Here is a 14375-nt window from a genome sequence, read left to right on the forward strand (position 1 = left end):
TGTCCCTTGGCATTAGCCATTTGAGTGCACAAAAGCCAACCCTTGTTTCCAATGTAAACATGATGATTTGTTAAAGTTGCAGCTTGTGAGTGTTTTAGGAACATGACAGTTTGAGTGCACTGTCATATATTTCAGAAAACAAGCCTCCTTTATTGATCCTTCTTGATTTATGGCAACATTTTGGAGATATATCACCGCTTAATGTCTTACAAAACGTATCTTTCACAACAACGCGGCTGACAGCATTGATTTGCTATGGCAGGCACGCCAGCTTGATCATAGACAGCTGGATCTCCGGCCTGAATGTCAGCGAACAGGAGTATCTCTGTCTAAGGTTCAGACATGATTATGCCTCTCAAAGAAAATTGATTCCATAAATATTTGAAGGATGCCATACGAGGGCTCTGTGAAGGGTCTCGCCACGTAAAACCTGAGGTATTCGCAGACAAAGCAATGTGAGAAACGCGAAATCACACTATCCTCGGACCCGCTTCACCTTTACACTCCATACTTCTCTCTGCAACATTGTGCAACATTTCTCATGGCTAAACTCACCCACAGGAACCAGGTAGTATATCACAGCGCTACCTGATCCAGCCTGAACACTTAGTCAGAACACGGAAACTGCTAATGTACTCTCAAAGGCTCTCTCTCTATCTCCCTCTACAATGCTCCATCTCTCTCTCTCCTTCTCTATCTTTTTCTCCACTGTGCCATCTCTCTCTCTCTTCATGTCCCTCCCTCTGTTAGGTGAGCTCTCTCATGACTTTGGTTTCAGATGCTGTCTATTTTTGGGGGGGGGGGGGGGGTTGGAAATGTTACCCTGACAGACCCATTGTTTATCAGATCAGCGCGCACACTCAATTGTACCTGAGCTACTGTTCTTCACAGTGATTAATCTGCGAAATGAGTAGTGACCTATTTTCAAGCAGGTGCGCCGTTCTGACGGTAAAGACAAAACATGCAGACAAGTTTCAAATGAACGCAAGAGCGAAAACACACACCCTGTTTTGACGCATGCATGTTTGCGGCGCGTGAGCGTGTGCGCGCGCGCTTGGTGGGGCATTAAGCAGGTATCAGGTTGTGTTTCCATCTGCTCCAGAGAGGGCTCTGATAGTCCTATTATTTAATCTGCTGGTCATTCTAGACGCCAGGCAAGAGCCGTTTACCCAGACATAATTGAATGCTTCAGTGTGGGAGATCACCTTGGCCGTCTGTATGGACCACGGTGCCAAGACTATATACTCAGGCCATGTCAGAAAAAGATTTCTGCAGCACTTTGGAGGAAATAAGCGTTAAAAACTAACGTTTAAGATCCTGACTCACTCTTTTTGTATTGTGGGAAGACAGCGAAAAGAAGTTTAATATTCCGGCTGAAAAGTTTCCCTAATAGACATAAAACAAGTTCTCAGAGAAGCGTCACCTTTCTTAAAAAAAGAACTGGCAAAAATTTGAAACAAGGCAGTCAACTCAAAACACGATTTCAGTTAAAAAATGTCTTCAAAACAAGAGAGGCTCAGTTGACTTTTTCTGCTATTTTTGGCAGAAGTAAGATTTACAGACAAGACTTAGTTGACTTTTGAAGATGGACTTTTTTTGGCTGTAAACAAATCCCAACTATATCTCATCTCAACTCCAACGCTGAATGCCCTCCCGTCTTTTATGACTTCTACCACAGAGATATTTGTAACGAACAAAACATGTCGACAACAAGATATACAGCTCCTCGTGTGTGCAAAAATGGACACATTTTCTTTGCAAAACATGGGCTGCATTCATGTGAGCCTTTCAAAGGAGGCGGTGTAATATGGATGGGTTTAAAACAAAAACTGATTATCATCTACTCGCATCTGGAAGATACGTTTGGAATCTGCTATAAATGTCGGTCTGACATCCTCTGCTCCATTCAGTGCCTGTACTCTTTACTCATTTACTAATATGTCCTTGCTCACTGCATTTTAAAACCATAACTTATATAGCATGTAGCATTATTAATGTATTTGGCTGTTTTTAGGTTTTCCACCTGAGATGTGGCAAATATCAAGTATGGCTGGCACGTGACCCGAGTCGATTTGAGCGCCTCTTTTGATAGAAAAGTGACTCGTGAGAGGCAGCACTGGGGGAATCATTATAGATGGAGCTTTTTTCATAAAACAGACAGAAGTTGCATTTTTGCTTTGCCTTTATACAAACCCTCTAAGCTGGAGCGTAGTGTGAAATAAACATCAAGGACAAATAGATGCCTTTAATCCACTAAGTCTCCACCCTGAGCCCTTATGCATTTATTATGCAGTGTGCTGTAACCTAGATTTTGGGGAAAACTATACTTGTAAAAAAAAAAAAAAAAAGTTTCACAGTTGTTGGTTGTAACCATGAATGTTTCACTCCAGTGAATATGACCTCCCAGTCTGTTATCACATGGTCAAAGGTCATCTCACCATCTGTCGTCACTGGAGCCCATCCTCACCCCAACCCCTTCTCCTGCTTCCTCCCTCTGACTTTCCCAGTGAGTGCTGTCATCACAGTTTCCCATATTAACTTACTCAGATTACCGATGCTCATTTCAGATTCGAACTGCACGTCAGCATGAAGCACTGCAGGCTTTTCACAACCACTAATCTTTCGCTAATCTAACAACAAATATGTATCAAGATCTTGAAATTAGATTATTTTAGAGTATTTCGGACGCATTTCACTCACATTCACAATATGTGGATGAATAGCGTTACTGAAGACGAGACATGTGTGACTTGTAGCAGTGCCACTGCAGACATAAGAGGTCAGGAAATGTTAAAAAACTTAAAATAATGGCGACTTACTGTATGGGACGCACTCATATTGGACTTCCAAGTATTTGTATGTGCCCGGGCAGGGGTCAGGGAAGACGTCAGGCCCAGCCACCACTGCACACTGCGTACGGTTGTTGCATCTATACAAGGAAAAGGCAGATATTTTAGTTAAGCACATCCAGAAGCACAGAGACATGCTCACAAACACTCAGTGAAAGAAGCAGGCGTGTGTCTTTGAAAGCCAAAATGTGTGATGTAATATGCAATGAGATGCATTATATCTACTCATAAAGCCATTACATTCACCCTGACACTTAAGAGTCATTTGTGTTTGAGGACCCTTTAGACTGACACGAGAGCAGAATATGTCCTTACTGGTACACCTGTACGCTAATGGAATCTTTGAACACGGTCGTACACATGGCGGACCACAATAGCTACTGAAGAGCTATTGTGCAAGAACACTTCTGATGTTTTTCTGTCTGTACGGGTGTGGGTGTGTGTGTGTGTGTGTGTGTGTGTGTGTGCAGCAGTGAGAACAATAACCTATGGCTTTAAGAGTATTTTGACTCTAGATAATTAATTTTAATTATCAGGGGGGCCCTCTCCTCTGACACACAAAAAGTAAGTATTTCTCACTCTTATTAGCACAGGTTATGTCAGGCAGCACACTATTAGCATGTGCCTGTGAGGGTCTGTGTTTGTATGCATGCAGGTGTTCTGCTATAAGAATGCATATATGACATTTATGTGTAAGTGTTTGTAATTAAACATGCAGAGGCCCGTCCTCACCACCAAAGATAATTTGTTGGAGGATGGTTGGAACCCATATATTATCATGATAGATGTATTTAATAACATAAAATGCTATCCCGCACTGAAGTGCCACTTCATCTCAATGAGGCTTCCTGGTTTGAATTAATTATTGAAATAGCGCGAATGAAAAATATTGTGTGTAAAACTATGGGACAATGAACACACGAGAAGAAAAGGTTTATTTTAAGAAGGCTGATCAAGCCTTTCTCTTCTCATCTGAATATTTTTTTTCAATTAGTACAACTGTTCAGTCGCTCCCTCCCTCTTCCTGCGCACCTGTCAAACAGGTGACATTCACATTAAAAACATCCAGATTCTCCCATTGAGATATTTTTAATAAGAATGCCAAACCTCTCAAGTCTCCTTTCTTACAGTATCATTCAACAATTTGCATAATGAAATATGCATGAGAGATAATTTAATTTTTTGTTCAATATTCACATATAACACAGAGAGCTAATGTGGGCTGCACATCCCACTTAGTGGGACGTTTACTGGTGTCTATTGCTGACCGATGTGTCTGTGGCTGAGCGAGGGGTTACTGCAGTTTAAAAGGTTTAAAACTCTATGTGTTGCGATGTCTGTCATATTCTAATAACAATACCCGCCAGTCTTCTCTCCTCTCTCACTGCCTTCGTTTTTCTCGCCTCTGTGCTTTTTAATTTCTTGCCCCGGTGCCTTCATCATCGGTCACCTGTCATCAGTGCAAGTTTTGGACTGGGGGGGACACAAACTGACACACCACCACAACTTTGCTCACAACACCCACCGATGGACACGAGTGACTGGCCCTCAGTGGTGAATCAGAGCGCAAAACCCCATTTAATGACCTCACCTATATGCTAGCGCAAAAAATTGTCCAGTGGTTGTGATGTCATCACACTCAGAGATGAGGACAAGCGATTAGAGCTACCTGTTTCCCCTCAAAACTCCGCACAGAAAAGTGCTGCCGCAGGCGGAAAAGCAGGATTAATTATGAGACAAACTTTAAGGGGAGAAAAACCTGAACACCGTTAACGCAGAGAAACCCCGGGAGCTTTGAAAAATGTCTCATCCCTAAAGAGGAGGAGAATAAAATCCAGCAGACACAAAAAAGATGCTCATGAACTGGCCGGTTAAAATGCATGACATCAAAAAGTCACTGCACAAAGCCTGCAGAATGCACAAGTAACTGAAATATAATACATGAGAAAAGATGCAGGGCACAGGCAGGGTGGAAGAAAGGAAAGATGCAAATGTGAAATTGTAGGTTTTCTGCACTGGCTGTGTGTGAGTTTATATCTACTTTATGATACTGCAAAAGAGGCTCATATTCTCAGGACTTTCATGGCTTCTGAGTCATAAAAGCACTGAAGGTTATTGACTGGTATTTTAAAAAGAGGCTATAGAGCAAAGATTTGACATAATCTCTTGCACGCTCAATCTCTCCGCTATCACTCCTTTGTTCCCTGTCTATTTTTGTCTGCACTACCTTTCTTTTCCTTCTCCCCACACTCTCTAAGCCCAGATAATAAACTAATTTCTTTCTCAGCCTTTGTCTTCATCCTTCCCGCCAAGGAATTATTCCTCTCTGTTCCTCCCTCTTTGTCTCTCATTCCGACTGTCTGTTTTTTTTTTTTCTCCCTCTGTTTATCTGTCTTAAACCCACTTAGCTGCAGTTTCCGAAGTCACACCCAGATATATGTGGTAGGCCTCTTATTGCTGGCTTATTTCTCTCCCTCTCTCTCTGTCAGTCCTCCCTCCCTCCTTAATATCTTTCTCATTCCTGCCTCCCTCAGGGCGTCATCGCCAGCCTCCCTCTGTTTCTCCCTCCATCCCTCCATCCTTAGTAAAGCCTGTGCTGACGTCACCATTCTGTCTGAGCCAGTAGTCTGAGTCAGATTCAAAAAAGACTCCCTTATGTCCCCAGCACCTCCATCTCCTTCGCTTTTCTCTCTCTCTCTCTCCGTTACTCTCATTCCGTCTCTGCCAATGCGTTTATCCGGCCGAACAAAACATAAAAACATCAGCAAAAATTCACAATTCGCGTCCTCTCTGCGTTCTGACCCAGGATGAATGTGGATGCAGAACATGCACACACACACACCTTTGCAACACATTGCTTCTTTCCCCACATTCTTTCCAACATCGAAAAAGCTCAATGTCTTGTACGTGTGTGTTTTTCTCGGTGTTGGCAGAAAAGCTCCTTTTTTTAATTAGCATGACCACATCAAAACAAGGCAGTGGCCTGGATACCGCCTTGCCTGCTGGCTTTCTTCCCTGCAACGTGCAACACACACACACACACACACACACACACACACACACACACACACACGCACGCACACACACAAACAAACTATTCACTAACAAAGCCGAGCTGTGGCAGGCAGGGAAAGAGAAAGCTGCGATGCTGCAGTGGGTGCTGCTGTTGTTATTGTCTCTGATGTTTTTCACTTTGTTTGGCAGACCTCCCTTCACTCCGTCTCTGTCTCTCCGTCTCTATCCCTCATATAAACATAACTGACTGACTGATGATTTGATGAGGCTGCGCTGGCTGATGGCACGTGTGTGTGCGGGTATGTGTGCGTGTGTCTCTGTGAGCAGATGTAAAAATGGAATAAATATTTGTGTGTGTTCACATCTGCCTGCATGTGTGTGTGTGTGTGTGTGTGTGTGTGCTCGAGTGCAAATGTGTTGAAGAACTATATAATTACAGAGCAAGTGAGAGCTGGGAACTAATCCTCACGAGTTGAAAGAGGTGTCTGAGAGTGAGTGACGCAGAAAGCCTCAGCACAGTCTTCTGGAATCAACATTCGAATACAGTCAAAGCACTCTGCAACACTGTCTGAGTCATCTGCAACACAGGCGAACATGTTTAACACATACAAACTTTGTGTCTGAATATAATAAACACACACAAACACATACGAACACAGTAGACTGAACCGCCCTAAAATACAGAACTAAACTGTACTGCAAATGTAAAAATGCAAACACTCCAGAGCGCTGGCAGTGTGAAACACGACATGCCATGTTAGGGCAGAACCTGTTGGATAAGCATCCACCATCTTACCTGAGTATCATTTACGATGGTCACCTATGGGCAGCAGCTATGGCTGTCAGCTGTGCAGCATCTTTACTAAAAGGAGCAAAGAGATGAGGGAGACTGGTGCTTTCCACGCATCAGTATGACAGGCCCTGGTGCGTGGTAGTTACTGATTATGAAGCACATGGATGCCGTCTATTCCCATGATCAATAGAGACTTGACACTGGACAACATCAACATACATATTGCCCAGCAACCATCAGTGCATATCTGTATATGACAAAACTATCAAAGAGAATTTATTCCATTGAATGGTTTTTATACTCTATTTATTGTTTTCGTAGTTGATGTAGAATAAGCAAATACTTAAGTTTCTGCTCTGTTACATAAAAGATATTGCTTAATGTCGCATATTATCAACATTGACTAACATGAATATAAATGCATGATTACCAGATTGTCATCGTGATTGAAAGCATGAAGCAAAAATAATCTAAACTTTACCAGAATTTTTTTTTTGGGGGGGGGTTAATTTTAGACTGGGACCGTTATCTTACCCCTTAACGTAAGTTAAATAAAATAACAGTATTGGTGTATTATTAGAAAAATCCAAGGTTTATGAAGAAAACATAAGCCTTTTTTTTTTTTTACCATATGTTCAAATTACAGCAAGTTTAACACTGGACCCAGGTAAGATGGCTGCCATATGGTACCATCCTGGAATGGCAAGTCAGTATGAGACTTTACATCTAGTGTGAGGAAAACTACACTGAGAAGATGACAACACTCTGTATTATCTACAACTGACAATGGCTGGTTGCTGTGCCGCGCTACTAGCATTAGCAAACTCCTTGAACGCCACGGAACGATAGTCAGAAATCTCAGTCTATTTACCTGTCACCATTTTATTTTAATGCCAGAATCCTGAGTGTGAAATTTATGCACACACATAGTGAGCTCATGAAATCCTGGCATGAACAAGGCTTTCCGCTAACAATCCCAAAGTACAATGCATTCAAAATATTGTATTGCACAGGGAGCAGTGAATGAGAGGACTTTGGACGCAGCCAAGATATTTTCATTTTTCTATTTTCTTTTTTAATTTCATTCCTACACATCGAACAAAACCTAAATATTCAGGAACAGAACTTACAATCCCCGAACGACTTTGCAACACTTTAAAACTGTGTTGGTTTCCTTTGGCTTCCCTTTTCACACCAGCAGGAACATCTACGATTCAGAATATTGAGAAATCTCTTGGTAGAGCTCCCTCTGAGAGTTGTGCAATGGTCGGAACACGCAATATGGACATAATGTCACCAATTTCATTTTTCTCGGCTTGTTCACCCACACTGTGAGGTAAGTTGCAGAAAACAGACCGAAAAAAAGTCTGTTTTAGACAGTTGGATCCTGAATGAGGCGATGAGACCATGGAAGAAATGGTGGAGATGGTTGGCACAGCTCAACACAGGCTGAAATTATCTGAAACAAATGTATGGAATATGGCCGGAAGACCAAGCTGCATGGTGATACACAGGTATGGATGTAACACATTAATGTGTTTGCTTCAAGGATGAATCGTTTTTTCTGTAAATAACATGAATCCCATACATTCCCCATTTAATTTTGCTGCAGTTTGATAGGATCTAAAAAATACCTTTAGCCGTTTTCCTTCCAAAAGATTACACAAAACTTGACAGGAATTATCGCCAGATAATACCGCTATAAATTTCATCGCATCAGTCCTCCAAGATTTCCCTAAAAACAGACTGAATACAGTATCGTAGCAAGTGTAAAATTATTCCCCATGGCGAAAAATAAAAAAGATTCTTTTTAAGCCTGCAACACTTTCTGAAAAGAAATTAAATTAAAATCTGCAAACTGAGAAATATTAAGCAGAGGGAGTTGAGCAGTTGGACGGGCATAAAATAAAGGACAGTTTGTGAAAATAACAAAAGGAAGAGGGAGCGATGGTTTCACAGGGCTCTTTATGTCCTGCGGGACTTCAGGAAACCCATTTGACAGCAGACAGAGCATAGTTACTGTATCTTGCTACAGGATAAAAAGCTGTTAGGCTGGCCATTCACTTCCTCCCTCTGTCTCCCTCTCTCTCTCTCTCCCACACACACACACACACACACACACACACACACACACACACACACCACATATGAGATTCTGCTGCTACTGGCCTTGTTTCTGCTTTATTAGCTCCCTGATGTGGTTAGACACACATATACAGTAGGGCTGTAGATGGACAAACAGAGTGATGGGGATGGATGTAGAACAGCAGGAATAAAAAAAAAAAAAAAGAGGAAAGTTGGAAGGATGCAGAAGACGTGGGCTGTAGTAAGTAATTGAAGAGTGATGCAGTGATTGTGATTGAGGTAAGAGAAAGGGAGCAAAAGACAGCGTGTGTGTGTGTGTGTGTGTGTGTGTGTGTGTGTGTGTTTGTGCGAGCAATTGTGTGTATATCACACTGTGTCTACCAATGGGTATAGTGAAGCAGACGCATCACATCCTGTGCGAGCACCACCACACCACACTTATAAAAGAAATGACAGATCTGTCTCTCTCTCTCTCTCTTTCTCCCACACACACACACATATACATACACACAAACAGTGACGCACTCCTCTGCCGTCCCTGAATACGTTTCTGTCAGCTCCCGAGCAGCCTGTCAGACAAGCCACAGGTACAATAATGTTGTTTTCCCTACTGGGAAAAAGCTTTGAAAAGTGTTACATTATTTATATTTGGATGGAGGATTTCACTCTCTCTCCCAGTTTTTCTCCCATTCTTTTTCAGCGTGTCAAGTGTCATTTTTGACATGCAACCTACACTTTCTATACCGCCAATATGACATATCCTGCAACCAATATGTAGTCTGTGTCTGACAAACTGCGTCCCCCTGCGCCGCTGGCATTCTCATGCATGCACTCTGGGAAGCACTCAAGTCAACCACTCATGTCAAGTGTACTTGAACAGAAAATGAAATTTTGATTCTGAATCCAACCAATTTCAGTAAAGTTAAAGAAACCATCCGCTTGCACTGACAGAACAAACACCTGCATAACGCCTGTAACATAAATCCTAACTGGGCAGAAACTGGGTGCATGTTATTTCAGCCTTTAAAACAGACCCATGTTGTTGGTGACAGTGAATCATATTTGATTTTTTTTTTCTACAGGACAATATCTTTTGGGATCAGGAACTGTTACAAGAAAAAACAGCTCATAATATTGAATCTCTTATCAAACACAGAGGCGCACAAGTAATGCTAACACAAACACATTATGGCCTCTTTCTTGCTAGCAGGCTCACGGCCAAGTAGTTTGTGAGCTCCGCCATCTCTCCTCTCCTCCCTTCTCTTCTTCCACTGGTAACCATGGCAACTTCCAAGTCGTCCGATTCCAGGACACACTTGGGGAGTCTTCCTCCTGATTCCACCTAGCAACATTCCTGTGCTGACATTGCCGTGTTTCTCTCTGCCTTACGTGTGTGTGTGTGTGTGTGTGCGCGCGCACGTCTGCGGTTCTCTGTGACACCTCTTTCTCCACCGTTTAATCCAAGACCACCTGCTCGCACAAACTCCAAATCCTCCTTAAAGCTAAAAGATGAGTAGCATTTCAGACAGCTGGGTGGTCTCTCTTGGTTGGTTAAAAGCAGAGAAGCGTGTAAGATGCCATCACCGCCAAGACGACAGAGCCACGCCACACAGAGACACTGTCTTGTAGGATTTAGTCAGCCTCTCCTCATGATGCCCCCAAAAAATGCATGCTGTTGCGTTTATGCATGTATGTGCATGTTCAGAGGCAGGGGGAGGGGTGTTCCCCGTGTCCTGGTCTGGTATTGCACTTCAATGTCAATGTCAAAGTATCAAGCCAGTCTGGAAGTCTGTCGCTGTCTGCACGCCAGCGTGTCTGAGGCACTGACTCACATGCTAGTCTGTGGATGCGTCAGGCTTTGTGTGTGCGTACGTTGGAGAGAAAGAGAGACGAGTGTGCGATGTCGAGGCCATTCTCAGGCCATTCTCAGGCAGCCATGTAGCTTAGGTGCTCGGTGAAGCATGATAACTAAGGTTAGCAGAGCTGTGGCGACAGGAGAAAAGGGTCAGATAGTGGAGGTTTTGACATGTGGAAATACAGAGGTTCTGGGAGAGCAGCACAGCTGTCACTCAGGGTGAATGGTGCGTGAGTGGGTGGATGGAAAATGCAGCAATGCATAAGGGATAACAATATTATGTGTTGATGAGATTACAAAGGAACATTTGCGTCCATTGCTGTCACACAGCTGAAGGAAAGTCACTGTGTGTGTGTTTCAGGACTGACTGTACGCCAGAACCTGTCCATCTTTAAGCGTAGCTTCTCTTCTCAGTTTTCTCTAGATATATGCATCTTTCTGTGTGTGTGTGTCTGTGTGTGTGTGTACATATGCATGCATGTGTGTGGGCCCTAATTACCGCACTGAGCAAGGGTGACAGTTGGGCCCCCAGGGTGCCGCAGGGCATCTCCTGTAACCGTGGTGACTATATGAGGGTGGCAGCACACGCACACACAGATACATACACCAACGCACACACACACCGACACATTAAGTAGGACATTTCCAGATATGACCTCATTCAGTGGGAAGCAGGATAGTTAATGGAAGGAGGAGAGAAGAGTGAGCTGATAGAGACAGAAAAAGTCAGAGATATAATGACAAGATATCATTGTACATATCCTGGTGAGTCCACCTCAGCAAGAATCACTCACAAAACACACAGCAGTCACAGCCTCAGCTGACTCAGTGCAAAACTCCAATTTAGCAGATAATATTGTTTTTGTACTTGGAGTCACCGAGCTGGAATAAAGATCAAAAATGTAAGACTCATGTAAGGTTTCAAGCATTTATTTATCCGTGTCTCTGTCATTATCTCGCTTTCTCCTTCTGTGTTCACAGAGATAGATTAGCCTTAAATGGAGGAGACAGATGAAGGTATGCCTGGAAAAAAAAGAAAGTGCCAGACTGTATGGCATAGTTCACTGGTTACACAGCCCTGGACTGCAGCACATGGCAAGCACTAGAATGCAGTCTTTGATTCAAGTGGTTTTCTATAATTCAGAGAGTCAAAGGAAAAGAACTTCAGAGGTTTTTCTTTACAGTGTCCCGCGTGAATGGTTCAAAAGTGCATGCACACTCACTAGCACACATACACACATACAAAAGCATCACTATAGATGTATGTATTCGCACATGCGCACACACAGGCAAACACACAATGTTCACACATCAGCACACGAGCCTGGTGCTTTGAAGGCTGAGACTCAGTTCTAAAGAGACGAAGAAGTTGACCAAGCTTGGGAACTGATGAGCAACTCTCTCAAATTCTCTGAGTGTGTGTTTGGGCAAGAGAGTGTGTGAGCTGGGTGGTGCATAGTTGTGTGTGTACAGTGATGGTGCACTCAGATTCCCTGGGGCCAGTGAAGGCTGAGGTTTAATCTAGAGACTTGGGTTGCCTCTCTGGCTTTCAACCCTGGTGCCTTTGGTCAAGATGGGGCCAAAATATAGAATCCTCATAAACCTCTGCACTTCAGCCTCAACCCCGCCTTTCCCCTGGGCAGGAGAGAGAAAAAAAAGAGAATGGAAAAGCAGGAAAAGGCAAAAAACTAAAACTAAAACAGATGGCGAGAGAGAAGGGAAAAGTGACAGTGAGGGCGAGAAGTAGGGGGTGAGAAGCAATTTGAGGAAAGAAAAGAGGGGAGAAAAAATCTGGGAATGGAGTGACAAAAATGGAGATATCAAGAGAGCGGCAGATAGGAGAATAATACATGAAGCATGCTGTTATTTAACACTTCCAAAGCAAGTGAGAGAAGGCGGGTGGAAGAGAAGGGGGAACAAATCCCAACCATCGTCTTTCTTGTCAAAGTGTTTTCCTTTTGTGTTGAGGGACTTTAAAGAGAGAGAGAAAAGGGAGGGCAAGAGAGAGAGAGAGAGAGAGAGAGAGAGAGAGGGAGAGAAGAGAGAAAGAAAGGGAGAAGGGCAAACAAGGTGACAAGACGGGAGAGGCGGTGTGGAGGTGTCAGGGGGAACGTCTGTTTGAAGTCCATAAGTCATTTTCTAACATGGTAGCTGTGGCAGAGGTAGCCAAACAGAGTTTGTGTGTCTGTGTGCGCGGTCTACACATTCTTCAGCGCGTCCACACTCGCAGCCGCAAGTACCTGAATGCATGTGTGCGAGACCGAGAGAGAGAACGAGAGAGAGCACGCTGAAAGGTACTTGGTCCATGAAGCACTTAAATATCAGTGAGGGACAAGAGGTGCATTGTGAAGCATCTGCGCGGAAGCCATCAAGTCACTTTTATGTCAATAGATCGCTATAACATGCAGGCATTCCGCCATTTTGGCTTGCGTTTCTCCCTCCCTGTGAAGAATTGAACAACCCAAACTGTCAAATGCGTCTGTTGTCCTGATATAACACTCCCCAGTGACACTTAAGTGTTCACTCAACCTAACCATGCCCTGGCTGTAGCCAACATGGCTGCTTTGAAAAATACAGTGAAATCGATTGAGATTTCTAGGAAAGCACACGTAGAGGAAGGGGCTTGTGCCAGTGGGGTGAGCCTATAACAAACCAATAAAAACTGGAATAAAAGGCAAATTTTCTGAATCAAATAACAAAGGTAAAACTTCAATAAAACTGAAGTAAGCTGGAACAGACCTTAAGACGAAGAATGCTCAGTGGCCATTTTGAAATAGAGGCATTTCAGTTCAAAACGCGATAAAACGGAGTGAGTCATTGAACTGAGGCCAGTATATCGCGAAAACAGATTAAGCGTAACTTTCATGGCCACGGCTTTGTTTCCCCTTCAACCCAGTGTATCCCAATGGGGAGATAATCTGGGAAATGCAGCGATATCAGGTCCTCTCTAGGCTGCCTGAGAAGCCTTGTGAGACCCTCTGGAGATATGAGGCTTTGATATCAAGACCAATTATGTGGTATGGGCACACACACACACATGCACACACATACACACACACTCCCTGGCCTTGGAGAGTGGTAGAGAGGAAAACAAAGAGAGAATGTGATACTGAGGAAACACTGGGCAGGCGGAACATGCTCTGATTTTATCAGCCAGTTGAGCTGGGCTTGAAAACCAGAGACGATACAGACATAGAGGGAATGACAGAGTGGAAACCAGACAGGCTGAAACAGACTGAAGAAGAGGGGTGTGTGAGTATTAGAAGGAAAGAGCTAAAAGCGTGCACAAACGCACTGCAGTGTGAGCAAAAAAACCCCAAGTCAGCCTTCAACACGCATTAACAAGTGCACACATGCACGCACACACACACACGCTCATGAGTTTTTGAGTATGTGCTCATGCACATACTCAAAAATTCACTGTGTGCATTTATGTGTAATGGTGGTACTTTTAAAACACACAACACTCTGTGTGCATGAGCATATCCATGCTTCGTCCGTGTTTGTGTGCATACAGCATTTTGTGCACAGACACACACAAAGGTTGACTCACCGCCTCTTGGAACACACACGCATTGAAAATATATGTGATAAACAGTTGTTTCCGGTCTGAGTCACCTCCACAGAGGATCCCTCAAGATTAAGTTTGGCCTCTGGCTCTGCTAATTGGAGCTTAAAGTCTGGTGTAGCCCCTGGGCAGTGTATGCTGTGTGTGGCACATGCTGTGTGTATGTGTGTGTGTGTGTGTGTATGCGCAAATGTGTATAAATTATGGATG

At 43.5% G+C, this 14375-nt stretch overlaps 1 protein-coding gene across 8 annotated transcripts in view; it reads right to left on the reverse strand.

Annotated features, from left to right (window-relative positions):
• Nucleotides 1–14375, reverse strand: part of adgrl3.1 (adhesion G protein-coupled receptor L3.1) — a 109835-nt gene that overhangs the window by 60622 nt on the left and 34838 nt on the right. For all 8 annotated transcript variants that reach the window (XM_076729506.1, XM_076729505.1, XM_076729503.1 and 5 more), the window contains exon 5: nt 2820–2929. In XM_076729506.1, the coding sequence (XP_076585621.1) occupies nt 2820–2929 (110 nt within the window). The remainder of the gene's footprint in view (nt 1–2819; nt 2930–14375) is intronic.

Source organism: Chaetodon auriga, chromosome 4 (genome assembly GCF_051107435.1).
Source record: "Chaetodon auriga isolate fChaAug3 chromosome 4, fChaAug3.hap1, whole genome shotgun sequence".
NCBI lineage: Eukaryota > Metazoa > Chordata > Actinopteri > Chaetodontiformes > Chaetodontidae > Chaetodon > Chaetodon auriga.